This window comes from Eurosta solidaginis, chromosome 3 (assembly GCF_040869045.1).
Source record: "Eurosta solidaginis isolate ZX-2024a chromosome 3, ASM4086904v1, whole genome shotgun sequence".
In the NCBI taxonomy this organism is placed as follows: domain Eukaryota; kingdom Metazoa; phylum Arthropoda; class Insecta; order Diptera; family Tephritidae; genus Eurosta; species Eurosta solidaginis.
In genome coordinates this window covers 94874493-94900542 of record NC_090321.1, presented here as the reverse complement: position 1 = coordinate 94900542, position 26050 = coordinate 94874493, and the positions used below count along the sequence as shown (strand labels likewise).

Below are 26050 nucleotides of genomic sequence, written 5' to 3'. Positions count from 1 at the left end.
ATTACAATTCAGCAATTAAATTTATACGTCATTTGAAATTAAAAAATTGATTTTAAACAAACAACCCTGCAAACACCCGGAGTCAACAATTAGTCTGAAAGGAGTCCAAACTTTGGATCGTTTGCACTCGTTATGAACTCATTTAGGAGCCTGAAGCGAATGCTATATGCTCATATTTTGCCTCTAACATAAGTCTTATACAGGCCTCCTTCCGATATCATATATGAGCCTTATTGGCGTCATATCCGTTAATTTTGAGTCTTTTAATGACACTACTACAGGGCTTTTAGGAAGAATTGTTGACATATATCCGAAGCGGAAAACATAGGGGAGACAATTGTTGTGATAAAACTCCCATTAGGATAAGATAGAAATGAAATAAGTTTTAGTTGAATTAATTGTTTATTTAGAATAGAATAGGATAGGTTAGGTGGTAGTTTATTTAGAATAAATTATTGCAGAAAAATGTCTGAGTTTTTATTCCGGAGCTGCCTAGTTTACGCAAACAAAGCTACCCCTCAAACATGCTCACGGCGCTCATAATTTAAAAATCTGAAACGAGTCCAAAATAAGTGGGCAATGTAGGAATCAGAAAAGCGTCGAAACGCGTAGGAGGGTAAAAAAAAATTTAATTTTTGCCTTTTATTTAACGGCCTGAAAGCTCCTAACCTAGCATGCAAAACTTATCATTTATCAACTATTAATGTTCGCCACAGCGAGTTTGGAACAAATTTTGAAACTTTTTTATGACAATTTTTCATTTTAATATAAAATGAATTACATTTGTACATTATTGTTACCCTTGCTATTCTTTTTTTGTATAGGCATCGACGTTTTTCCGCTCATGGATGCTTGTCGACATTTTTAATGTGACCGCAAAGCTGTCACGCTCTGTAAGGTGTGTCGAACTATATATGACCCCAATAAGCGCTGACAATGCCTAATGCTTCCCAAATGAGCACATACCGACTGTAAACGCTCCAATTTAGATATTTTTCCGACTCTTTTTTGACTTAAAATGTTTACTGGGTAAACTTATATTTTAGCAACGGCATGCATTATTGGCTCAATATTTTGGAAAAACGCTGGATTACAGATTAAAACTAATTCAACCGATAGCGTAATGGATAACTACCCACCAATATAGGACAGGGTACATTTTGGATTGAATCATGTAGTGTGTTTGTTTTCCATATTTTCCAAAAGATTATTTTTACCCTTCTTTTGGGTAAATATTTGGGTATTAACCCATTTTTACCATATACAACCAATTTTCTTGTCTGGGTATAGTTAATAAAATGAATGTTTATGAGTGAAATTTTCTGAAGTATATCAACATTTGTGAATGGTCGATTTCTTGTTTTTTTATAATTTTTTGGTTGACATAAATAAAAAAAAAAAAAAAAAAAACTATGTCAGATGGTATTTTCGAAATTCGAATTTTGTAGCTCTTTTGATTTTGCTGAACGAGTTAAACTTTTCTTTCTTTTCTGTTTTTCTACCGAAGAAGATTTAATGATGAGCTTTACGCAGACATCAACATAGTCCAGCAAATTAAAACAGCGGCTACGCTGGCAAGGTCATGCTATGCGAATGAAAGATGACGCTTCGGCTATGATAGTGTTTTTATCGGAACCCACCTATGGTGGCGGCCACCGTGGTGTGATGGTAGCGTGCTCCGCCTATCACTCCGTATGCCCTGGGTTCAACTCCCGGGCAAAGCAACATCAAAATTTTAGAAATAAGGTTTTTCAATTAAAAGAAAATTTTTCTAAGCGGGGTCGCCCCTCGGCAGTGTTTGGCAAGCGCCCCGGGTGTATTTCTGCCATGAAAAGCTCTCAGTGAAAACTCATCTGCCTTGCAGATGCCGTTCGGAGTCGGCATAAAAACATGTAGGTCCCGTCCGGCCAATTTGTAGGGAAAATCAAGAGGAGCACGACGCAAATTGGAAGAGAAGCTCGGCCTTAGATCTCTTCGGAGGTTATCGCGCCTTACATTTATTTATTTTTACCTATGGTAGCAGAGGAAGAGGGTGGCCCCACTCCTCTGGAAGGCCAAGGTTGAAAAAGATTTAAACTTCCTTGGTGTGACCAATTGGCGCCGGTTGGCAGAGAAAAGAAGCGACTGACGCGCCTTGTTGGACAGCCATAACCGTTTAAACGGTTAAGCGCCAATAAAGTAAGTAAGTAAGAAGACATCCCGGGGCAGTTCTGAGCGTTTTGTTTTGACAGACCTGCAGTTCCCTCCAGTGTGTTTCTTTTTGGCTCAGCGACCATAATGGGAGCGCGTAGCATCCAAGCGACCGCCAATTGCTTTATATGTGGTTATGAGCGTTTCTTTATCTTTACCCCAAGTGCTGCCAGGAAGAGACTTAAGGATTTTGTTGCGGCTCTGGAGTTTAGGTACAACTGCAGTTGTGTGCTCGCCAAAAAGTAGATCCTGATCGAACGTCACACCCAGTATTTTTGGGTGTAAGAAAGTCAGTAGCGTAATGCCATCGACGTGGATGCCCAATATGGTCGACATTTGCCATGTTCATGTTGTTAATAAGGTCACTCGTGTGCCGGTGTCGGAAAGAGGGGGAGAAGCCAGGGACAGCGGCTGATTCTTGGTATTGCGTCTGTCCATGCTACGGAGATTCTAGTGATGGGTTGGACCGGCCGTGTGGCTGTTTGCGCCGTAGGTGTGAGCTAATATAAGCGTGTTGAAAAAGAAAAACTTCCACTAGCATTTAAAAATAAAGAAAAACCTAGTTGGCGGTGGCGAGATTTCGAACAGACGTGCTCCAAATAACAGTAGTGTGCTCTAGCACATCGAATCTGTATAACAAAACATATAATAACACCTTATGTATATGTACATCAAAATATTTAGAAAAAAGATCTTTGACTTGAAGCACCTTCAATAAATGTTTTTTATTTAAAAATTTCAACCACAAGTTTAAACTTATGGGCCATGTTATAAACCCAGAAGAGTTAACAAATTTCCACTATTAAATTTTTGAATATTGCTTATGTTTTTTTTTAAACAATTTTGAGATTTCAGACTTATTGTTCAAATAAGTTTGAAATTAAAGCCGAATAAAAAACAAAGTATGATTTTAATAATCGGGGATTGCCCATATTGCCCAAACAGACAAAATTGGTTAATTCGTTGTAGTTCTATAAATAGAACGAAAACAGCAACAAAAACCAAAGTTTCTTTGAAAACCGCCGTACCAAGCATAGCTTTAACACATAATTGCATACGAAGTATGCAATGTGTAAAAGATTAAAATATGCAAAAAGAAGGCAATTGGGAAGAACTACACAACAGGCATGACGTAGCTGAATGCGTTTACAACCATTTCAACTATCGTAGGAGTGCGAGTTCGACTCCCACTCCCGGGAGAAAAGGCTTTGAAGAGATTTACAAGGTATAATCGAAACAGCTGTCGCCTTGTCCGTCCTGATGTCACGTTGTTTAAATTTTTCCCAAATTATTAAATAAATTAAAAAACAAAGTTGTCAATTGAGAGGTTTCGAATTTAGTTCGAAAAAGATTCAAAAAGTGCTTAAACCGATGAGCGGTTTAAAATTTAGGCTCAAATCTAATCTAAATAATAATTTGCATGCAAATATGTATTTTACGTCCTGGAATATTTACAAAAAGTAGGAATAAATAAAAGCGACTTTTAAATTCTACAGAAAATATGTAGAAAAATCAGGTACAATTTGTTCATCTTGGTAGATGCACCTTTATCGTAGAAATTATGGAAATGTCCTCTTGTCAGTTAAACAAGTTTCTTAAATCATAAGTTCTTTAATAAAGCTCCTAAATATTTTAAACTACATATGAGGATGTTTTAAATATTTTAATTTAACGTCTATGTTCAATACAATTTTATTGAACGGAGGGGTCTGCTTATAACCTTAAATATTATCTAAGTTATTTTGGGACAAAACAATAGTGGAAAATTACTAGAAAAGTTAAAATAGTAGATAGATAGTACTATAATGGGCCACACGCCACACATGGCAATGACCAAATAAAATTCAATCCTAAATATTCTTCAAAAAAATTGCGAAAAATACTGAAATAGTTTCCTAGGATAGAGAACAAATTGAGATGGTACCCTGCCAAAAAAAAAATTTTACCCGTTAAGGACCTCACTAACATATATTAGAAAATGCATTCATAATCATTAATTCCCTTAGGTGAGTCAGTCGGAAATGATGGCAATAGTGTTAAATTTCCTTATCCACAATGATGATGTCAGGATCGATGCTTCGAAGCACCTGATCCTGCTCATTTGGCCCTGGTCTTGCCAGGTGGATTGTTCTTGGGTGGATATGAATCCGGGTCGCTTCGGTGCTTACGTCAGTCTTTCGTAAAAAAGTTGACAACTTGATGAAGCTACTGAGTAGAATCCAGAAGCTTCAGTAAAATCCAAAAAGTACAATTTCAAAAAACAAAGTATATAAGTATGTTTTCATCGCAAAGAACTGAACTAAATATGTAAAAAGAAATTCCACCCGAGGTTGCAAAAAATACACACATACATATGTACATATGTTTAAAAAAATTAAAAATATAGGTGCTTACGGCTATCATCCCGAGCTCAAGTTTTTGATCTATCTTACCGGTGTTACATACGCCAATCCAATAAAGAAGCTTATTATTGATATAGCCAGGGCACAATGCCACTGTTTAATCTTCGGAAAGCTATCACGTAAGGCTGTCACCGTACACGAAGACATAGCAATATTCGAGCCAATGCCGAGGATAAAGAGCATCAAAAAGAACAACACGGAGAATATTTGCGGCAACGTTTTAAATTTGGATATAGCATCGGGATATGAAATGAACGCGAGTCCCGTACCACCTCTAACAACTGTGCCAATATCATCTGTACCGATTTCATATGCCAAATTACCCAAAATACCGAATATTGTGAATCCCGAAATTAGGGAAGTGAAAGTATCCAAAGTGGTGACAATCATAGCATCCCGATGTATGTTGTGATTGAATTTATTGAAGGAGGAGTACATAATAATATTGCCAAAGCAAACTGACAGTGAGTAGAAGCACTGTGTGACAGCTGCATACCATACCTGGAAGTAAAAAACATTGATTTATAATCGCTTGTGGTGACGTAAAAGAGAACACGGGGTAATAACGTCCCACAGTGGGGCGGATGAAGATTCGAGGTGGACAAAGGTTCCCTTGCATCTAAGTTAGTGTAAATTTCATTTTTAAGAAATTTCGTGCATCTTATTAGGTTAGGTTGAACTGGCCGGTCAATAAAACCTCACACAGACTGAATGTGTCCATAGTGTTACTAGAATTTGTATGATGACCAAACGTAAGAACCCCAATCAGGTGCCAGGACTTATGTTATAGAGTAACTCCTTCCTCTGCCGCCACTAATAGCTGGAGCCTCTACCTAGCGAACACAGTATATGATCACAGAACGTGCTCAACCGTTTCTTCGTAAAGCTCGCACTTCCTACATCTGCTGTTACTGACTAACTTATGTATTGTGACGAATTTAGGGAAATCCTGGCTATTATGCACCTTCCAATGTTCAGTATTGCAAACTGGTCTTTATTTAGTTTACTTTGCAAGTACCTCACTTCGCAACTAATAGCGTGTTTAGATCAAACTGATTACTGATTCTTCAGCTTGCGCTGCTTTTATACTCTCGGTTTTCTCGTTCACCCATTTCTCCTAAGGTCTGGTCATTTCGCGAACAGTTCGAGAACAATTGTATCTCATGCTTGGTTACCAGCTATATACTTGTATATTTGTAGTTTATGCTTTTCTTATAGCCATATGCGTGTGTATGCGTAAATACTTTGGCTGATGATTACATGTGCGTGTGTGAGATATCCCTTCGTTGCCTTGTACATAAGTTTCGCTGCTTGCTGTGTTTTTTTGTTGCGTTTATTTACTAACAGCATTGTGATGTCAACATTCGCCACAATATTATGCACCTCTATTATACCTGTGAAAAATCTTCAGATCATACGACTCTTTTAAAACGTCCTATTTTTTCTAAATCCACCTTCGCTTAAACGGAAAGGAGCTGCATATATCTCGCTATATTTGAATTTGAAAATGACTACGATGAACAATATTTTATAACAGCGCGCAGTTCCTTCCATATGCTGACGACATGATATCATGGGACTTAACCACCAAGCCATAATCTCTGCTTGCTTCCGAACTGAAAAAGCTGATAAAAATGTGTGTTTCTTGTCATAAAGCAACCACGTCATTAAGGCAGGCAACAAAATAAAATAAAGGAACTCCGATCAGGCACACATCTATTTTGCAGAGAAGGAAGGAGGCCCGTAGTACATTCCTCTAACATGAACCCTTGCGGTACTAACTCAACCGTCCCGGGGACGATTATTGTGCCCACGTTGAACCTTCTAGTCCATCTCGACCCCCACCCCCTAGCTCCATGGCGGGCTTGGGATCGCAAAGCCTTGCCTGATCAATATGAGCATGATACATTCATATTTGGCATAGGATCCCCCTCGGGTAGGTAAAGTTGACAATTGGGTTGTGGAAGCCGTGAGCTACATATAAAGCTTTGTATTGTGCTAATCGTCCTGTATATGCTTGGTATGAAAAACTAGTACTATTCGTTATTTTCGTGCTATCAGATTTAGAAGCAGAGGGTGGCGAAGGTCCTGGAAAGCTTCTAGTGTTTGCCAAGAGGACGGAGTTATTTTATAATACAGGTCCTGGTTTTTATAAGGTGTTTTAGTTTGGTCGTTAAACAAACTTCTGGTAACACTACGAGTATGAACTCATTCAGTCCATGAGTCCTCACCGACCAGCCAGTTCAACCTTACCTAACCTTAGTTGCGTGGAAGACGAGCACAGTTCGTTATTCGCGTCGAAACCAACACTATTGAAAAATCTTCCACGCAAACAACCGAAATGTGGGACCAATTAAACGTATTAGTATTTCATTTGAATTTGGAATGTGCTACATAGTTTTCGTAAAGAGTGACGATGTAAATCGAGCCTCCTCCAGCATGCTATGGGGCTTAAGAGGTGCGTAAATCCAAGGTTCGACGATTGCCATAACAACAACAATAACTGTAGCCCTATGAAACGTGGTTTTTTAGCAGAACAATACTAAAATTAAATTATATAAAGTGATGTCAACAACATAACCTCACCTTTTCGGCAGCTTTATTTGCCAGTATTTACTTTCACTAAAAAGTATTGATTTTTTTTATTTTCGTACAAACAAAAGTTTTTCTCTCTTCTTTATAATCACCCTTATTGTCATTGTCGTCGTCGACATCGTCGTCGTTTTTCAGTCGACGTCACATCGTATCGACGTCGTCGTCACTTCGACACCAAATCGGCATTGGCTAAGCTTGTTGAGACGACGTCGACAGTTTATCGATATAACGAAAGGAAAATATACCATCTCTGCCATTTCTGGATCAGCTGTTCGATATTTCATACTATTTCTGAATCTTTTTTCGTGATTTAAGCTTTGTTTAAATATTTTATTTCAAGATTTTACAAAAATGTTTTTTATGACAGTAGTGCAAGCTCTAGTGACGAAAAGAATAAAGAGGAGCTTAGATTAAATAGAAAAAAATAAGGAATAACTCCGATGTATTTCGTTTGCCAGACAACAAGTATGTATAACAACTTTCGGGGGTTTAGAATGTATTAATGTTTCAGCTGGAAATATTTTACTTTATTTCAGATTTGAAGACTATTTTCGTCTCAATAAAGCTGCCTTCATATATGTTCTGGAAACAATTCAGCCGCATATGAGAAACGAAATGCGGACAACGGCGATTTCAAAAACCATAAAATTGGCAGCAACGTTGCGATTTTTGGGGCAAGGTTCCTATCAACTAAGTGTGGGAAATGATTTCCTTCTTGGACTTTCCCAGCCATCCGTTAGTGCTGTACTTGCTGAAACACTCGACGTTTTGCAATCCGTTATATGTCCTCTTTGGATAAAATTTCACATGACAGAGGCTGAATACACAGAATGCAAGGAGTATTTTTTTTCGAAAAAACTGGCTTTCCAGGAGTTATTGGCTGCGTCGATGGAACTCATATACAAATTTTGGCGACGTCACATCGTATCGACGTCGTCGTCACTTCGACACCAAGTCGGTATTGGCTAAGCTTGTTGAGACGACGTCGACAGTTTATCGATATAACGAAAGGAAAATATACCATCTCTGCCATTTCTGGAAAAGACGATGAACAGAAAGGAGGACAGCGACAATATCGCCACTGCATATATGCTATGCCTGATTAAATAAATTAGTAATGACAAGACTACCACGCAGGGTGGTACCGATTTTTTACATTTATATGTATGTTCATATTGTCCTATATTGTTGTAAGTGTAATTTAATGTTTTCATGTTAACTTCTATGTGTTGTGACATTTTATTTCTTTATTTATTTGAAAATAAAAATAGTGTAGCCCCTGAAGAGGCTGAAATATTCAGCGAAACGTCGGGCGGAAGGTAAAATAAATCTTTATTTGTACCAGGAAATATTAGATCAGACTAGCCTACTCAAAAAATACAAGTACATAATCGAACTGATCGCAAAAATACAGCTAAATTTAATTACGGAAGGCCTGCCGATATAACGCACACCATTTATTATTTTCCAATAACAACACAAATTCAATATGAAAAACTTCTACAAACATATGAAGTTCAAACATGGAGAGGATACATGTATTATATTGAAACACTACAGCAAACAGAAACACAAATTGGCGAAACAAACAGAGCAACTAAAATTTCTACTGCGTTGTAAACAGTACGGACTTATACCCAACTACCGCACAAATTCAGTGAGGAATGTAACAATTAACACAACATCCGAAAAAATTAAAAAACAAATGGAAAACTGCAAACGTCTATTTCTAACAAAAACACTTAACATTGACATAACACAAACAAATATCAACATAAAAACAACGAAAGATCTACTATATCATGCACAACAACAACTCAAAGCAAATTTAAACCCTTTAGAGTTTGACGATTTTATGATAAAGCAACACATCCTAAGCCAGAAGACTGCAAAGGAAACCGAAGCAACACAAAATTCAAAACTAGAAAGACTAAAACAGGAGCAGATGAGGAAATTGGGAATAAGTAAAACAACATTTGGTTCGTGAACAAAACCAACATCGTTTTTCCTGAGGAAGTAAGGTGGTTACTTTCGCTCGGAAAAAAGTTCGCGATACCAACAACAAGCAAGAGTTTCTCACCAATACGTATCATAGCGGAAATGGAACAAATAATCATGGGAATAAAAGACGAAAAAGAAAAAGATATAGCGAGAAACAAGGTGAGCAACAGCATATTACTTTTTAAACGAAACATCAAACACAACTCCGCGGAAAAATTCATACTCGCAGCATTTAATAAAACAAAAGCGTTTCTCAAATCCCACACTAACATTGTTATCATAGATGCCGACAAGGGAAACAAGACGGTAGCAATGTACGAATCCCAATACAAAGACAAAATGAACAAATTATTAGAAGACAAAAATACATACAAACCCATAAGAGCAGATCCAACAGATATGCTACAAAGGAAAAACAACAAAATAGTAGACGAACTTTACAAAACAAAACAAATCAATAAAAGAGAGAAGCAGCAATTAACTAGCACGGCCGCGGCGGCGCCAAGGCTGTATGGATTGCCAAAAATTCATAAACCACAGATTCCCTTGCGGCCGATTGCCTCATCGTTCATGATTCCCTGTTACAATCTGTCGACATACATAGGACAAATACTTAAAACAATCATATCTGAAGAACATAATGTGAAAAATGCGTTTAATTTAAAAGACAGATTGGCCAATATTAATTTGTGTGACGAAGATGTGTTAGTTTCGTTTGATGTGGTGTCCTTATTTACAAATATACCGACAATGTTAGCTACAAAAATTATAATGAGAAAATGGGACCAAATACAAAGCACAACAAAAATAACAAAAGCAAAGTTTCAACAAATTTTAGATTTTTGTCTGAGAGAAAATAATTACTTCATGTGCAATAATAAACTATACAGTCAGACTCATGGTATGCCAATGGGCAACCCGCTTTCACCGACAATCGCTGATATTGTTATGGACGACCTTTTTGACAACACCATTTTGAAGCTCAAACAACAGCACAATATTGACTTGACATTTATTATTAAATATGTAGACGATGTTTTCGCAATAGCAAAACGCAGTGACGTGAATATAATTCTAGCGACGCTAAACAAATACCACCACAAAATCCAGTTCACCATGGAAATGGAGGAAAACGCGAACATTCCTTTCCTCGATGTTCGTATACACAGAGGAAACAATAATATTAAATTAGATTGGTACTCAAAACCAACGTCCTCTGGCCGCCTAATTAACTTTTTCTCCTCCCAACCAACCAAATACAAAATCAACACAGCGAAGAATCTGATAAATAAAATACTAACCATAAGCCATCAAGATTTCCATGACGCCAACAAAGAGAAGATACATTTCATTTTAAGAAATAATAATTACCCCAACCACCTAATACGCGAATTGATCAACCAGGCGATCATGAAAACCAGTAACCACCTCAAAAAATTACCAGACGCAGCAACAACAGACACTAAGAAATACCACAGCGTGACATACATTCCTAAGCTAAGTCCTATAGTCGATCACAACATAATTAAACAACAAAACATCACTCTAGCTTACAAGTCCAATAATACATTGTCCAAATTATATACAAAAACAAAGACTCCAATAGACAAGCAACAACAAAACAACGTGATATACAAAATAGAATGTAAAGGAAAGGAGAACGAGAACTGTGATAAAACATATATTGGGACGACAAAGCGGGCGCTAGGTGTTCGCATTGCCGAACACGCAACTGATATTAAAAAACAAAAACAGAGCACGGCACTCTCACAGCACATACTCAACTGTGGCCATACAGCAGATTTCACGAACACTAAAATTATTGATAAGGAAAAAAGGGAGATGGTGAGATACACACTTGAAAGCTTACACATTTTAAACAACAGACAAAAGACGATGAACAGAAAGGAGGACAGCGACAATATCGCCGCTGCATATATGCTATGCCTGATTAAATAAATTAGTAATGACAAGACTACCACGCAGGGTGGTACCGATTTTTTACATTTATATGTATGTTCATATTGTCCTATATTGTTGTAAGTGTAATTTAATGTTTTCATGTTAACTTCTATGTGTTGTGACATTTTATTTCTTTATTTATTTGAAAATAAAAATAGTGTAGCCCCTGAAGAGGCTGAAATATTCAGCGAAACGTCGGGCGGAAGGTAAAATAAATCTTTATTTGTACCAGGAAATATTAGATCAGACTAGCCTACTCAAAAAATACAAGTACATAATCGAACTGATCGCAAAAATACAGCTAAAAAAGAAATGTTTTACTGTCGTCAGTAAACCCAGCGTCGACGAAAATGGCGTCGTGTGATGGCGACGACGACAGCAAATTTGCTTAGCCAATACAAAAATGTGTCGATAATCGTCAATAGTTATCGAAAACGACAATGGCAATACCGAATTTAACACGTCGTCGTGAGTCGTTGTCGTTTAATGACGACGGCGGCAATGGCAATAAGGGTGAATATTTTAAGGAATACAAAATAACGTTAATCTTTTTGTCTTTGGCCAAGAGCTAAATTTAAGCCATAAGTTAAAGTTGGCTTATCACTGCAGCGTCTTCAAGCGGAAGTTGCTGCGATTAAGGATGTGGTGGGTGAAATGCTATCCAGTGGAGGAGGAAACGATCGAGCACTGCTTGTGCTTGTGCCCTGCGCTTGTCAGTCTAAGACTCCAGCTATTAGAAGTGATACAGCTGTCAGATTTAGAAGTAGCAAGTGGCATAGGTCCTAGCAAGCTTCTAGTATTTGCTAAGAGGACGAAGTTGTTTATATTATTACAGGTAACGGTTTTTGATAGTGTTTTTCAGTTTGGTACTTCTAGTAACACTACGGAGTCATTAAATCTCATGGACCGGCCAGTTCAACCTTACCTAACCTAGGGGTCAAAAGCAGCTTTCCATAGGTATGTGTTCCTGATTATTCCAAGAAACCAGTTTCTTTATCATTGATGCTTCAAACCGTGGACAACTGTTAATTTCTTGTATAGACATGAAAGCGAAACAATGTGATATATACAGAAAATAGATCCTTGAAACTAAAAAAATACTTCAACTATTTGGTTTGCAGGTGTATATAATTATATATCGTTAGCTTAAAACTGCGTTTTTCACTGATTCGGTTAGGGTGAACTGGCCGCCAAATAAAGACATAGATTGACATGGACACAGTATTACCAGAATTTGTTTGACAACTAAACGGAAGAACCCCAGTCAGAAGGATCGTACGGCAGAACAATTTGTGATCATTAATGTTAAAAAAAATCCGAAGAGCTATTTCTGTGTTAGGAAATACATCGGTTAATTGATCTTCCATTAGAATCTTATACAAATGACTATGAGTTTTTTGTGCATCAGTGTATCTGGAGTTCACGTAACTTTGGAATTCTTTCATTTCAATGAAAAATTCATCCAAATTTCTAGAATAAAAACGAATTAAGTTATTTATATCTTCATGGAGGTCTCCATCACTTAGAGAAAAGTTGATGAGAAATACAAATCTCTCTGAAACTTCCATATACACTTTGCACGTCGTTTGATTTCACTGTGAAGATTGTCGATGATTTCGAGGAAACCTTTTGTCCAAAAATCATCGCGAGGCAAAAATTCTACTTCTGGACTTCTGGAGCATTTCCGTCATTAGGTTGGTTTTTTCTACGACGAGTACGTTTTACGATTTCTGTATAACCTACACCAGGTAATAATTATTTTTATTATTTTATTTTATTCTTTCGTCGAAATCATTGAACTTTCTACCGAATGAAACTAAACTCTCCTCTAACGATCCGTACAAAAAACCACACGTTTGCAAATCTGCCTTTTCACTTTGCAATGACTTACTCATTGAACGCATATCAGTCAAAATATAGTTCCATAAAATCAACATGAAACCAAATTCGAATTTTCGCATTTTATTCCCCATACACGTCGCCTCATAACGAGTATCAGTATTTTGTGATTCATCATCAGCAATAATTTCTAGAGCCTCTAATATGATATCAAATGAATCGTAAACTGCATTCGTCGCATTCGAATGTGATTCCCAGCGTGTAGTTGACAATAACCCTTATTGTCATTGGCGTCGTCGTCACTGAACGACGACGACTCACGACGACGTGTTAAATTCGGTATTGCCGTCGTCGTTTTCGATAACTATTGACGACTATCGACACATGTTTGGTATTGGCTAAGCAAATTTGCTGTCGTCATCGCCCTCACACGACGCCATTTGTGTCGACGTTGTTTTTACTGACGACAGAAGGAAAATTTGTAAGTAAAGCATTTCTTTTTTAATTAATTAAATATACATATATGTAATATGCATTGTTTTTTTTAGATATTCAAAGTGAAAATAACGAGTGCGCAATAATTCGAGGTTCTTGTAGCTTGGCTAGAAAAAATCGAAGTTATTTCTGATTTTTTTCTACTGAGTCTAAGCTCCTCTTTATTATTTTCGTCATTAGAGCTCATAATAAAACATTTTTGTAAAATCTTGAAAAGAAATATTTAAACAAATCTCAAATCGCAAAAAAATATACAGAAATAGTAAACAAAAAAAAATCGAACAGCTGATCCAGAATTGACAGAGATGGTATATTTTCCTTTCGTTTTATCGATAAATTGTCGTCGTCGTCTCAACAAGCTTAGCCAATACCGATTTGGTGTCGAAGTGACGACGACGTCGATACGATGTGACGTCGACTGAAATATGACGACGATGTCGACGACGACAGTGACAATAAGGGTGATTATTTTCGTCACTAGAGCTCATAATAAAACATTTTTGTAAAATCTTGAAATGAAATATTTAAACAAATCTCAAATCGCGAAAAAATATACAGAAATAGTAAAAAAAATCGAGCAGCTGATCCAGAAATGACAGAGATGGTATATTTTCCTTTCGTTTTATCGATAAATTGTCGTCGTCGTCTCAACAAGTTTAGCCAATACCGATTTGGTGTTGAAGTGACGACGACGTCGATACGATATGACGTCGACTGAAATACGACGACGATGTCGACGACGCCAATGACAATAAGGGTGAATGTCTTCAAAGTTTTCTCATTGTTTATTTTATTTTTTAATACGCGCCAACGATAGGTGGAAGCGGAAAAAATTATATAATTGCTCTCCAACCAAATTAAGGGAATGCGCGGAACAGGGAACATAGATCGCATTCTCATTCAAACTCAATATTCTTGCTTGCACACCTTTATACTTCCCGCACATATTACTGTCCTCTACAATTTTGAATATCTAAACCACAGTCTTCAGTAAGAAACTTTAAACTTTGCTTCGCTCGACTTTCACCAGTATGCCCTTCCAACTGAAGAAAAGTTATAAACCTTTTTTATTATTCAATATACTCTCCTTTCACTTCGATACACTTCTTTGCACGCTCATATAATTTGTCAAATGAGTCGGAAATGTCTTTTTTAGGAACCTTCTCTAGTTTGTCGGTCGTCGCCTTTTGAATGTGGTCAATTGAGTTTTATTTATTTGAGTAACATTTATTTTCACTTCTGATCTTTCACTCTCTAGAATTTTATGTTTGTAAGAAAATTTTAGAAATGATTTTAATTTTTCGGGGGCTCCCTAAAATCGGGGCCCCAGGCAACTGCCTATTCTGCCTACTTGTTAATTCGGCCCTGTGCTCAACCTTTTCTTCCTGTAGCTCGCACTTTCTACACGTGTTGTTACTGACGAGGCCTAACTTATAAGAATGTGACACCAGAATGCAGTGTCCAGTTAGTATGCCCATCGTACTCATAGGCTTTTCATTACCGATATTTTAACCACATATTATTTAAGAATATTTCACACTCAATTCCGTTTTCAATGAGGTACGAATCTCAAAGATCCTTTCAATTATAAGCTTTGTTTTTAACGATTTTATATGAGGATGCAATGAAAAATCAGCTTATTTCTTTTGAATCTTATAAGCTTCTGAAATCGATCGTTGAAGTGCAAATATTTGGGGGTTAAACGTGGTCAAAGTGAAATATCTTAGCCGGATTTAATAATTTCAATTTTGATGTATTTTGTGAAATTTTTCTGACGTTGCTATGGCTCAATTAAATGGTTGGCTCATTTCATCAGTTGATTTTATTTTTTTCATTTCATTATTGGCATAGGGGTTGTCGAAAGGAGATGGCAAACTCAAAATGTAACCAACACATTGACAATTTTCACACCACTTTAAGTTATTTATTTAATAAATGCATCTAATTTAGCGCATTATTTTGCCACAACACACCGAATTGCGAAGTTGCATTATTTCTCTCTGTAGTATTTATTAATATTATATTTATATAGCACTCTCAGAAATATGTGTCAGAAATATGAAAATTAAATAAATCAGTTGGCTGTGTAATATTGGAAGAGACAAGACGTGTTTGAGATTTAATAAAATATTAAGAGATAGACCCGTAGATCTTACACTCTCCATTCAATTCGCCTAACAGCAACACGCAGATTTTGACAATCTGAACAAATTGTTGCTGTAGAGATGAGCCAACCATATAGTTGAAACATGAAAAATGCTAAAAAGAAATTAAAAATTTGTCCGCCTTTTACGGGGAAAAATGTCTTCACCAATAGAAAAGTTATTTTTTTGACCTCTTACTCGAGATCTCGAAGGTCTTTTGGAAATTCTGATTACGTAGTTCTTCTATACTCGACTATGTAGACCTACGACTTGAGACATCTCTGGCAAAAAGTATATTCAATTTATTTTTACACACTGTTATTTGTTGGTAGGTACTAGAGATATACGCGGCCGAGTTTGACCGTTTTTGGCACGCCGCCGCCGAATGTCACAAATATCGGCGGGGCGGCGGCGGCGGTGGCGTCCGGTGCATTACTATATTTCCTACTGTTGTTGTTGTTGTTGTTGTTGTAGCAATGCTCGCCCGACCTAATAGCCGCGACCGATCACAAATTGTCATCAATATCCTCTAACGGGAGTCCAAGGAAACTTGCCGTTTCAACAGGGGTGGACCATAAGGAAAGGGGAGTTAGAGGCGTTGGTTCCACATTACAATTGAAGAGATGGTTGGTGTCATGTGGGGACACATTGCAAGCGGGGCATACATTTTGTATGTCGGGGTTGATTCTGGATAGGTAAGAGTTTAACCTGTTACAGTATCCAGAACGAAGTTGAGCAAGAGTGACACGCGTTTCCCTGGGGAGTATGCGTTCCTCTTCCGCAAGTCTTGGATAATTTTCGTTAAGTACTGGATTCACCGGGCAATTCCCGGCATAAAGGTCCGACGCCTGTTTATGGAGTTCACCAAGGACCTGCTTGTGTTTTTTCACTTCATACGGCTGGGTTCTCAGGTGCCGTATTTCCTCAAAATGCTTACGGAGATGACTCCTTAAGCCCCTAGGCGGTGCTGGTTCATCAATCAGATGTCTGTTGGGATGCCCAGGTTTCTGGGTATTCAACAGGAACTGTTTGGTCAGCATCTCATTTCTCTCCCTGATGGGGAGTATTCTCGCCTCATTATGCAGATGGTGTTCTGGGGACATAAGAAGACAGCCCGTGGCGATTCTGAGAGCAGTATTTTGGCAGGACTGTAGTTTCTTCCAGTGGGTGATTTTTAGGCTTGGCGACCATATGGGTGACGCGTAGCACGTAATCGGCTGGCTAATTGCTTTGTATGTAGTCATGACCGTTTCTTTATCTTTTGCCCAAGTACTGCCAGCGAGGGATTTGAGGATTTTGTTACGGCTCTGAATTCTCGGAACAATTGCGGCTGCGTGCTCACCAAAATGTAGATCCTGATCAAACGTCACACCCAAGATTTTGGGGTGTCGGACAGTCGGTAGCGTAGTGCCATCGACGTGGATGTTCAAAATGGTCGACATTTGGGGCGTCCATGTTGTAAATAAGGTCGCGGAAGATTTAGTCGGTGATAATGCCAGGTTTCGCGAGGCGAAAAAACTGGAGAGATCAGGGAGGTAGCCGTTTATTTTATTGCATAGCGCATCGATCTTTGGGCCTGGGCCTGTGGCCATTATTGTGCAGTCATCGGCGTAGGAAACGATTGTGACTCCTTCCGGTGGTGAAGGTAGCTTAGATATGTAGAAATTAAACAAAAGTGGGGATAAGACACCACCCTGTGGCACCCCCTGTTTAATTCTCCTTGGTTTTGATGTTTCGTTTCTAAATTGCACCGATGCCTGCCGACCACCCAGATAATTTGCGGTCCACCTTTTAAGACATGGGGGAAGGGTGGACCCTTCCAGGTCCTGCAGTAACGAGCCATGGGTGACCGTATCAAAAGCTTTTGATAGGTCTAGCGCTACGAGTACTGTTCTATGGTGGGGTTATTGATTTAAACCGCAATTTATCTGGGTGCTAATGGCATTTAGCGCGGTGGTAGTGCTATGGAGTTTTCTGAAGCCATACTGATGAGGGGCTAGCTGCAAATTTGCTTAGAAATAAGGGAGCAAAATGGTTTCAAGCGTCTTTGCCACTGGCGATAGGAGAGATATCGGACGATATGACTCACCTATGTTAGCTGGTTTCCAAGGCTTTAGTAGCGGGACCACCTTGGCCATTTTCCATTTCTCAGGTATGACAAAGGTGGAAAGAGACAGATTGAAGACATGCGCTAAATATTTGAACCCCTCTTTCCCTAGGTTTTTAAGCATCGGCATGGCTATGCCGTCTGGGCCCACTGCTTTGGATGGTTTAGCACGACCAATGGCGTCCTCAACCTCTTTAGCGGTGATGGTGATTGGTGACGCGCTGAATTTGTGTTTATGTATGCGTCTATTGGCTCTCCGTCTATCTTTGTCGACCGTAGGATGCATTATATATTGTCGGCAGAAAGCGCTCGCGCATTTTTTCGCGTCCGACAGCTCTTTGTCGCCAAAGGCGATGGAAACTTTGTCTTTGTGCTTAGTCGGATTCGATAGGGACTTTACGGTGGACCAAAGTTTACCCACACCGGTAGAGAGGTTACAACCTCTCAGGTGCTCCTCCCATTTCGCCCGCTTGTGTTCATCTACAAGCAATCTGATGCGTTGGGGGGTCGCCTGGGTCAAGCTGTCTTATAAGGTCACGTTCTCTCGCTAAGTTTGCGGCCTCCGCCGGGAAGTGGGGCCGGATTTCGGGAATTCTCCCGGCGGGAATGAAATGTGCCGAGGCGGATTTAATGACCTTACGGAAGGCACGCTCCCCTTGGCGGGCATCAGTCGGGATAGGGAGGGCAGCTAGGCGGCTGTCTGTAAAGGATTTATATTCTTCCCACTTTCCTTTTTTGAAGTTTATGATAGTGCGTTTTTCAGTGACGATGAAGTCGGCGTTACGCTCAAGCGAAATAAGTATGGGCAGGTGGTTGGATGCCAATGTTACCATCGGCTGCCAGTTGACGCAGTTTACGAGTTCTGCGCTCACGATTGAGATATCTGGCGAGCTGTGACAGCTTCCTACCATACGTGTGGGGGCGTCTCCGTTTATTGTGCAGAACGTTGTTTCTTCTATTTGATCCGCCAACATCTCACCCCTACTGTCCGCCCGCAAGTTTGAATGCCATAGATCATGATGGGCATTGAAATCGCCTAAGATAATGCGATTGTTGCCAGTGAGTAAGGCCCTGATATTGGGGCGGTATTCACTGGGGCAACAGGTGGCAGGAGGGATGTAGATGTTGATGATTTCTAGGTTTGCATCGCCTGACCGGACAGATAGGCATTGACGTTCTAAGACATTGTCCCTGCGGTCGATGCCAGGATCAAATATACAATATTGCACAGAGTGGTGTATGATAAACGCGAGACCGCCTCCATTTCCGCTCTCGCGGTCTTTCCTGTGGACGTTATACCCAGAGCAGGTCTGCAATGCAGATCTTGCTGTAAGTTGTTCCGCTTCATGAAATCGACTATCTCCGTAATCTTCCTAGTTAGTCCATTACAGTTTAACTGCAGAATTCCGAAGTGCATAAGGGGAGACGTCACCACTCTGGGGGTAAGTGACGGGTGACTACGCCTGGGTTGGGGAAGGCCAGGACGCAATTGCTGTTGTGGCCCTAGGACTGGGCGTCCTTGGGCAAGCATTGGGGTACCCGGATGATTTGGGTTTGCGACCTGGCAACATGGCGCGATGAAACCCGTCGGGGGGTTGCCGTCGCGGAGACCAGAACATCTAGGGAAGTGGCACCACCCAAGGCAGGAGCTGCATTGGGCGGATGTCGCAAACATATATATTCTGTGCTGGCAAACGGTGCAAACGGAGGTAGGGACTAAGAGTCTGTTTCCCTGACCTACACGATTGCTGCCGGAAAAGAGGGGAGAGAAGACGGGGGCAGGGGCTGTTGCTCAGCATTGCTTCCGACTCTACTACGAAGATTGTAGTTATGAGTGGTAGCAGCTGTTTGAGTTGTTGCGCCGTGGGGCGCGAGCAGCAGCGGGTACTTGTTGTGGCTTGCTGAGCAGTGGGGCTGCTGGAAGGTAGTGGGGGGGGGGGGGGCGCTTAGACGTTGACTACTGGACGCCCTTGGGCGTGAACAGCAAGGAGCCACAAAAGATTTATAAAAGTTACGTGGACGTCGGGTTTTGGGATCAAGCCCAGAACAACCTGTCCGATGCAACCATCCCGTGCACGAGACACACTGAACAGAGTATGACCGTCCTAAAAAGATTCTTTTCCGGCAGATGCAGCAAAACCATTTCTCAGGACCGGGATCAGGAGGCGGACCCGGATTGGATTCGATGCCTTCCCGGAGTAAGAGAATATGGAGCAGTCCTGCTGCAAGGAGCTGCTGGGAGGATGACAATTTGTGGGAGGGACGAAACAAATTAGATGGGGTCATACTGAAATGACAGTCCTCGGTCGGGAAAAATCCCGAGTCGCTCCGGTACATAGAACCGACTGCCTTGGGAAGCGTATATTTCCTACTCATTTAAGACTGTTTAGGCCGTTTATTGTTCATGTGGAAAATTGGTCGGATATGGTCGAAAGTGGTATCAACGGATGCGCATCACTGCCAGTTATAAGAAACTAATTGCGAAAATTAACTCTTTCTATCTGTTCAGAAGTTATTTAAGAAAACAGGCGCTTTCGATGTCAGCTTAACACGGACTTTGCAACACCCAATTCACCAAGTTATTAAAACAAAACACTAAAAGAAAAGTTTTATAATAAATGTATATGCTCACTTTGAATATTGTTTCTAAAAATTAATAATAAACAATGAATCCAAATAATATGACCCAAGGCGCACATTTTTCAAATTGTCCTTAAGTTGTTAAAAAAAAGCTAATTACCCAAAAGAGATGCCGATTAAAAAAAATTACATTGAAAGAATAAGCGAAATGAGTGATGCAAATCCTTTAGTAGGTTCTAGGGGCATAAACACTCCTTTGAAATGATTCTTACCTCATACTTTAGTTGAGGATATATGTACGTATGAGAAGCGTTTGAAAAATCACTTGGGCTACATTCAAACATCTGTTGTTTATTTGAGAAACTATTAAATAGCGTTTGAGATGTTAATTTTGATTTTCACACTTTACCCTTCATAACCCAAGTCCCCCGGTTTGACATTTCCTAAAGTTGGCGGCCCTATCCAAAACTAGTCCCTTGGAGCGAATCAAATTGATTATAGCCTATCAAACAAGTTTAAATATCACCTACACGTTACGGCTCCTTTTACAAATGTGAATACGTAGGCACATATACATATTTACCAGGTGAGGCTTTGTCCTTCGCAAGAACACTCAAAGTCGTGAAGCAAAAGCGTTTCCAAGACAGTCGAACTAAGGACCGTGTGTGCTACTACCCTAACGTAGTGGACAGTCGAACTAGTCTGAAAACTGAAGCTACGCGGAAAACAGTAGTTAACATGTTATACTCAGCTAAGCAGAGCTCACAGATTATATTAATTTTGTTCGCATAACGGTACCCCGTAACGGCATAAACTAATCGAGATAGATATAGACTCAAAATGATCTGGGCGAAAAAAGATATTCATTTAGCCATGTCCGACCGTCCGTCTGTTCGTAAACACGATAACTTGAGTCAATTTTGAGGTATTTAATGAAATTTGGTATGTAAGTTCCTGGGCAATCATCTCAGATCGCTATGAACTAAATCGGATTATAACCCCGCCCACTTTATCGATATCGAAAATTTCGAAAAACCGAAAAAGTGCGATAATTCATTACCAAAGACAGATAAAGCGATGAAACTTGGTAGGTGGGTTGACCTTATGACGCAGAATAGAAAATTAGTAAAATTGTGGACAATGGTCGTGGCACCGCCCACTTTTAAAATAAGGTAATTTAAAAGTTTTGAAAGCTGTAATTTGGCAGCTGAGTATGTAATGTTCGGTTACACCCGAAATTAGCCTTCCTTACTTGTTTCAACTAAAAATCGGTCGCTTTTCATTCTAAAATATCGTTTTAATTTAACGAAGACTATTGAAATCAATGCTGTGAACACAAACGCCTGCAAACTTTGGTCTACATTTTAAAAATTTTATCCAGGGCCCTTGTAAAATTTTAATTATGTAGATGCGCCGAGGATTATAAGATTTTAATCCATGAGTTACGAAATGACATCCACTTAGACTGTTTATGATTTCGAGGGCGGCATCCATTAGAACGTCTTAAGAGCTACACCTAGAGCTTCTAGGAAAGTGACGTCGACGAAGGTACATATGAGTTCGAAGTCGCAGTCCTATAGCTTCTGTGCTGGCATATGGTGTGACGGTCAGGGGCCGTGGTAGTGACTGGTGGTCGGGATTGCTACTGTTCGCACATTGAAAATTGTAGCTCGAAAAAACTGGATACGCCCTGCCATGAGTATTAATAGACCATTAATAGCAACCGTAAGTGGCATTTTGAGGCAAAAATCCCGGATCTTTCCGAGATGGCCAAAACGCTGATTTCCTAAAAATACATATAAACAAAACCTTTCCTAAATATTATTTTTTTAAATAGAAAAATCAAGCTTTTTAAAGTAAGAACACCGGCGTACGCCGGCGCGCCGCCCACGCCGCCGATAAAGTGATCGGCGTAAACCTCTAGTAGATACATACATACCTATGTACATATGTAGCTTCTTTTCCCATTTGCGGTGCTCCTTTTTAATATTTTTTTTAAACTGACGGTACGGGACCTACATTTTTTACGCCGACTCCGAACGACATCCACAAGGCAGATGCATTTCTACTGAGAAGCTTTTCATGGTAGAAATAGACGCGGAGTGTATGCCATATCAGTGCCGAGAGGCTACCCCGCTTGAAAAACTTTTTCTTTTGAAAAAAACTTTTCTAAATTTTCGATGCTACTTTGCCCGAGGCTTGAACCCGCTACCACCACACCACGGCGGCAGCCAGATAAGCCTAGATTAGCACTCACGATATATTATAGCATACCCATATGTACTTGTACGTAGAACTTATCCCAATGCATCAAAATAATAATAAAACAACATTTAATAAAAAAATAAGTTGTACAAAATCCAAAAAAAAATCAAACAATCAAAGGTAATCAAAAAAAACTTGTTTTCCCTTTATATTAGTTTCGTTTGATGTTTTTCCGCCAATTTCAATGCAAAATTCGAAAATCTTGCAATCCATTTAACATTTTTCCTATAACTCAGGGATCTGAAAGATTTTGGCTCTAATAGGTTGTAGTATTTAGGATAAAAGAGTTTTCTAGAAGGGACATGGATCGGGATATTTAGAGATAGTTAGAAAGTCCACTTACAAAATGTGGAATCTTTCCACCGCTTTTGAGTAACTTCCCATAGAGCTAAATTCTTAAAACAAAAAACGTAATTCAGAACCCGAGGACAATGCAACATAAGGGAAAACATTTTTTGGTAGGTAGTCCAAGGATCGTGAAAATTTAAAAAATCTTTCAAGCTTGCTTTCGAATTTCAAAGAACTTCCCGATAACGCAGAGGCCCCGAACTTTATACTTTTGTTCCTAATAAAAATTTGTAGTGACTATGTTAAAATTTTAATATCTAAGCTCAACGATATTATGTATGTCTTTCCCAGCAAACATTCGGAGTCTTAAAAGTGTCAGAATGGTATCCTAAATTGAAGCGTATACGCTCTTTATGAGCTCATTTTGGGGTCCGGAATGAACGTATTTCCCTTCTTGCGATGCTCGTCCGATATGAGCCTTATTTCATACATTATTTGTTGTTGCATTCAAAAACGTCCATAATACACATACATTGTTAACATGCGGATGATGATGCGAAGCGTCCATGAAAAAAAGCGTTCATACTGTGACGAATATCAGTGACACTAAGTGATACTCCCATCACTAATCTGATACTAAGTAAATAAAGCCACAACACAATGAAGCAAGCTGCTACACTTGTATATACGTAAACAAATTAATCATTATGTCTGCACACATACATGCGGGGCAACAGAGAGAGATACTCACAAGCGCAATCATCAGCCGCTCACATATACACACGCATATGGATACAAATTGCAAATATACGTGTATATAGCTCATAAACAACCATCAGGTTCACGAAATTACTAGACCTTACGAGAAATGGGTGAATTAACCTCTCTACCGGTGTAGGTAAACTTTGGTCCACCGTAAAGTCCCTATCGAATCCGACTAAGCACAAAGACAAAGTTTCCATCGCCTTTGGCGATAAGGTGCTGTCGGATGCGAAAAAATGCGCGAGCGCTTTCTGCCGACAATATATAATGCATCCTACGGTCGACAAAGATAGACGGAGAGCCAATAGACACGCACATAAACACAAACTCAGCGCGTCACCAATTACCATCAACGCTAGAGAGGTTGAGGACGCCATTGGTCGCGCTAAACCATCCAAAGCAGTGGGCCCAGACGGCATAGCCATGCCGATGCTTAAAAACCTAGGGAAAGAGGGTTTCAAATATTTGGCACATGTCTTCAACCTGTCTCTTTCCACCTTTGTCATACCCGAGAAATGGAAAATGGCCAAGGTGGTCCCGCTACTAAAGCCTGGGAAACCAGCTAACGTAGGTGAGTCATATCGTCCGATATCTCTCCTATCGCCAGTGGCAAAGACGCTTGAAGCCATTTTGCTCCCTTATTTCCAAGCACATTTGCAGCTAGCCCCTCATCAGCATGGCTTCAGAAAACTCCATAGCACTACCTCCGCGCTAAATGTCATTAGCACCCAGATAAATTGCGGTTTGAATCAATATCCCCACCATAGAACAGTACTCGTAGCGTTAGACCTATCAAAAGCTTTTGATACGGTCAACCATGGCTCGTTACTGCAAGACCTGGAAGGGTCCACCCTTCCCCCATGTCTTAAAAGGTGGACCGCAAATTATCTGGGTGGTCGGCAGGCATCGGTGCAATTCAGAAACGAAACATCAAAACAAAGGAGAATTAAACAAGGGGTGCCACAGGGTGGTGTCCTATCCCCGCTTTTGTTTAATTTCTACATATCTAAGCTACCTTCACCACCGGAAGGAGTCACAATCGTTTCCTACGCCGATGACTGCACAATAATGGCCACAGGCCCAGGCCCAAAGATCGATGAGCTATGCAATAAAATAAGTGGCTATCTCCCTGATCTCTCCAGTTTTTTCACCTCGCGAAACCTGACATTGTCACCGACTAAATCTTCCGCGACCTTATTTACAACATGGACGCCCCAAATGTCGACCATATTGAACATCCACGTCGATGGCACTACGCTACCGACTGTCCTACACCCCACAATCTTGGGTGTGACGTTTGATCAGGATCTACATTTTGGTGCGCACGCAACCGCAATTGTTCCAAGAATTCAGAGCCGTAATAAAATCCTCAAATCCCTTGCTGGCAGTACCTGGGGAAAAGATAAAGAAACGCTCTTGACCACATACAAAGCAATTAGCCAGCCGATTACGTGCTACGCGTCACCCATATGGTCGCCAAGCCTAAAAACCACCCACTGGAAGAAACTACAGGCCTGCCAAAATACTGCTCTCAGAATCGCCACGGGCTGTCTTCTTATGTCCCCAGAACACCATCTGCATAATGAGGCGAGAATACTCCCCATCAGGGAGAGAAATGAGATGCTGACCAAACAGTTTCTGTTGAATACCCAGAAACCTGGGCATCCCAACAGACATCTGATTGACGAACCAGCACCGCCTAGGGGCCTAAGGAGTCATCTCCGTAAGCATTTTGAGGAAATACGGCACCTGAGAACCCAGCCGTATGAAGCGGTAAAACACAAGCAGGTCCTTGGTGAACTCCATAGACAGGCGTCGGACCTTTATGTCGGGAATTGCCCGGTGAATTCAGTACTTGAAGAAAAATATCCAGAACTCGCAGCAGAGGAACGCATACTCCCCAGAGAAACGCGTGTCACTCTTGCTCAACTTCGTTCTGGATACTGTAACAGGTTAAACTCTTACCTATCCAGAATCAACCCCGACATACAAAATGTATGCCCTGCTTGCAATGTGTCCCCACATGACACCAACCATCTCTTTAATTGTAATGTGGAACCAACGCCTCTAACACCCCTTTCCTTATGGTCCACCCCTGTTGAAACGGCAAGTTTCCTTGGACTCCCGTTAGAGGATATTGATGACAATTTGTGATCGGTCGCGGCTATTAGGTGGGGCGAGCATTGCTACAACAACAACAACAACAGAAATGGGTGAACGAGGAAACCGAAGAGTATAAAAGTGGCACAGGCTGAGGCATGAATAATCAGTTTTCATTTGAGCTATCAATCAGTTTGGTTATTAAGCAAGCTATTCGTTGCAAAGTATAAGTGTTATTGTGAAGTACTTTAATAAAGGCCATTTTTCCATTATTCAATATTGGAGTTATTTATTCGACAGTTTAGCGATACGAACGTTGG

General features: G+C 39.9%; 2 protein-coding genes across 4 annotated transcripts in view; one reads left to right on the top strand and one right to left on the bottom strand.

Moving 5' to 3' along the window:
* Window positions 1–26050, bottom strand: part of LOC137244168 (sodium-dependent nutrient amino acid transporter 1-like) — a 139424-nt gene that overhangs the window by 1058 nt on the left and 112316 nt on the right. For all 3 annotated transcript variants that reach the window (XM_067772790.1, XM_067772791.1, XM_067772792.1), the window contains one exon: window positions 4623–5093. In XM_067772790.1, coding sequence (XP_067628891.1) covers window positions 4623–5093 — 471 coding nt within the window. The remainder of the gene's footprint in view (window positions 1–4622; window positions 5094–26050) is intronic.
* Window positions 3959–11360, top strand: LOC137244169 (uncharacterized). The gene is made up of 2 exons (XM_067772793.1): window positions 3959–7652; window positions 7724–11360. The coding sequence occupies exon 2, from the start codon at window positions 9288–9290 to the stop codon at window positions 11145–11147; it is 1860 nt and encodes a 619-aa protein (XP_067628894.1). The 5' UTR covers window positions 3959–7652; window positions 7724–9287; the 3' UTR covers window positions 11148–11360.

Bases quoted from the DNA above. Each gene is read 5' to 3' on its own strand.
- LOC137244169 (XM_067772793.1), top strand. From the start codon at position 9,288: ATGGAACAAATAATCATGGGAATAAAAGACGAAAAAGAAAAAGATATA.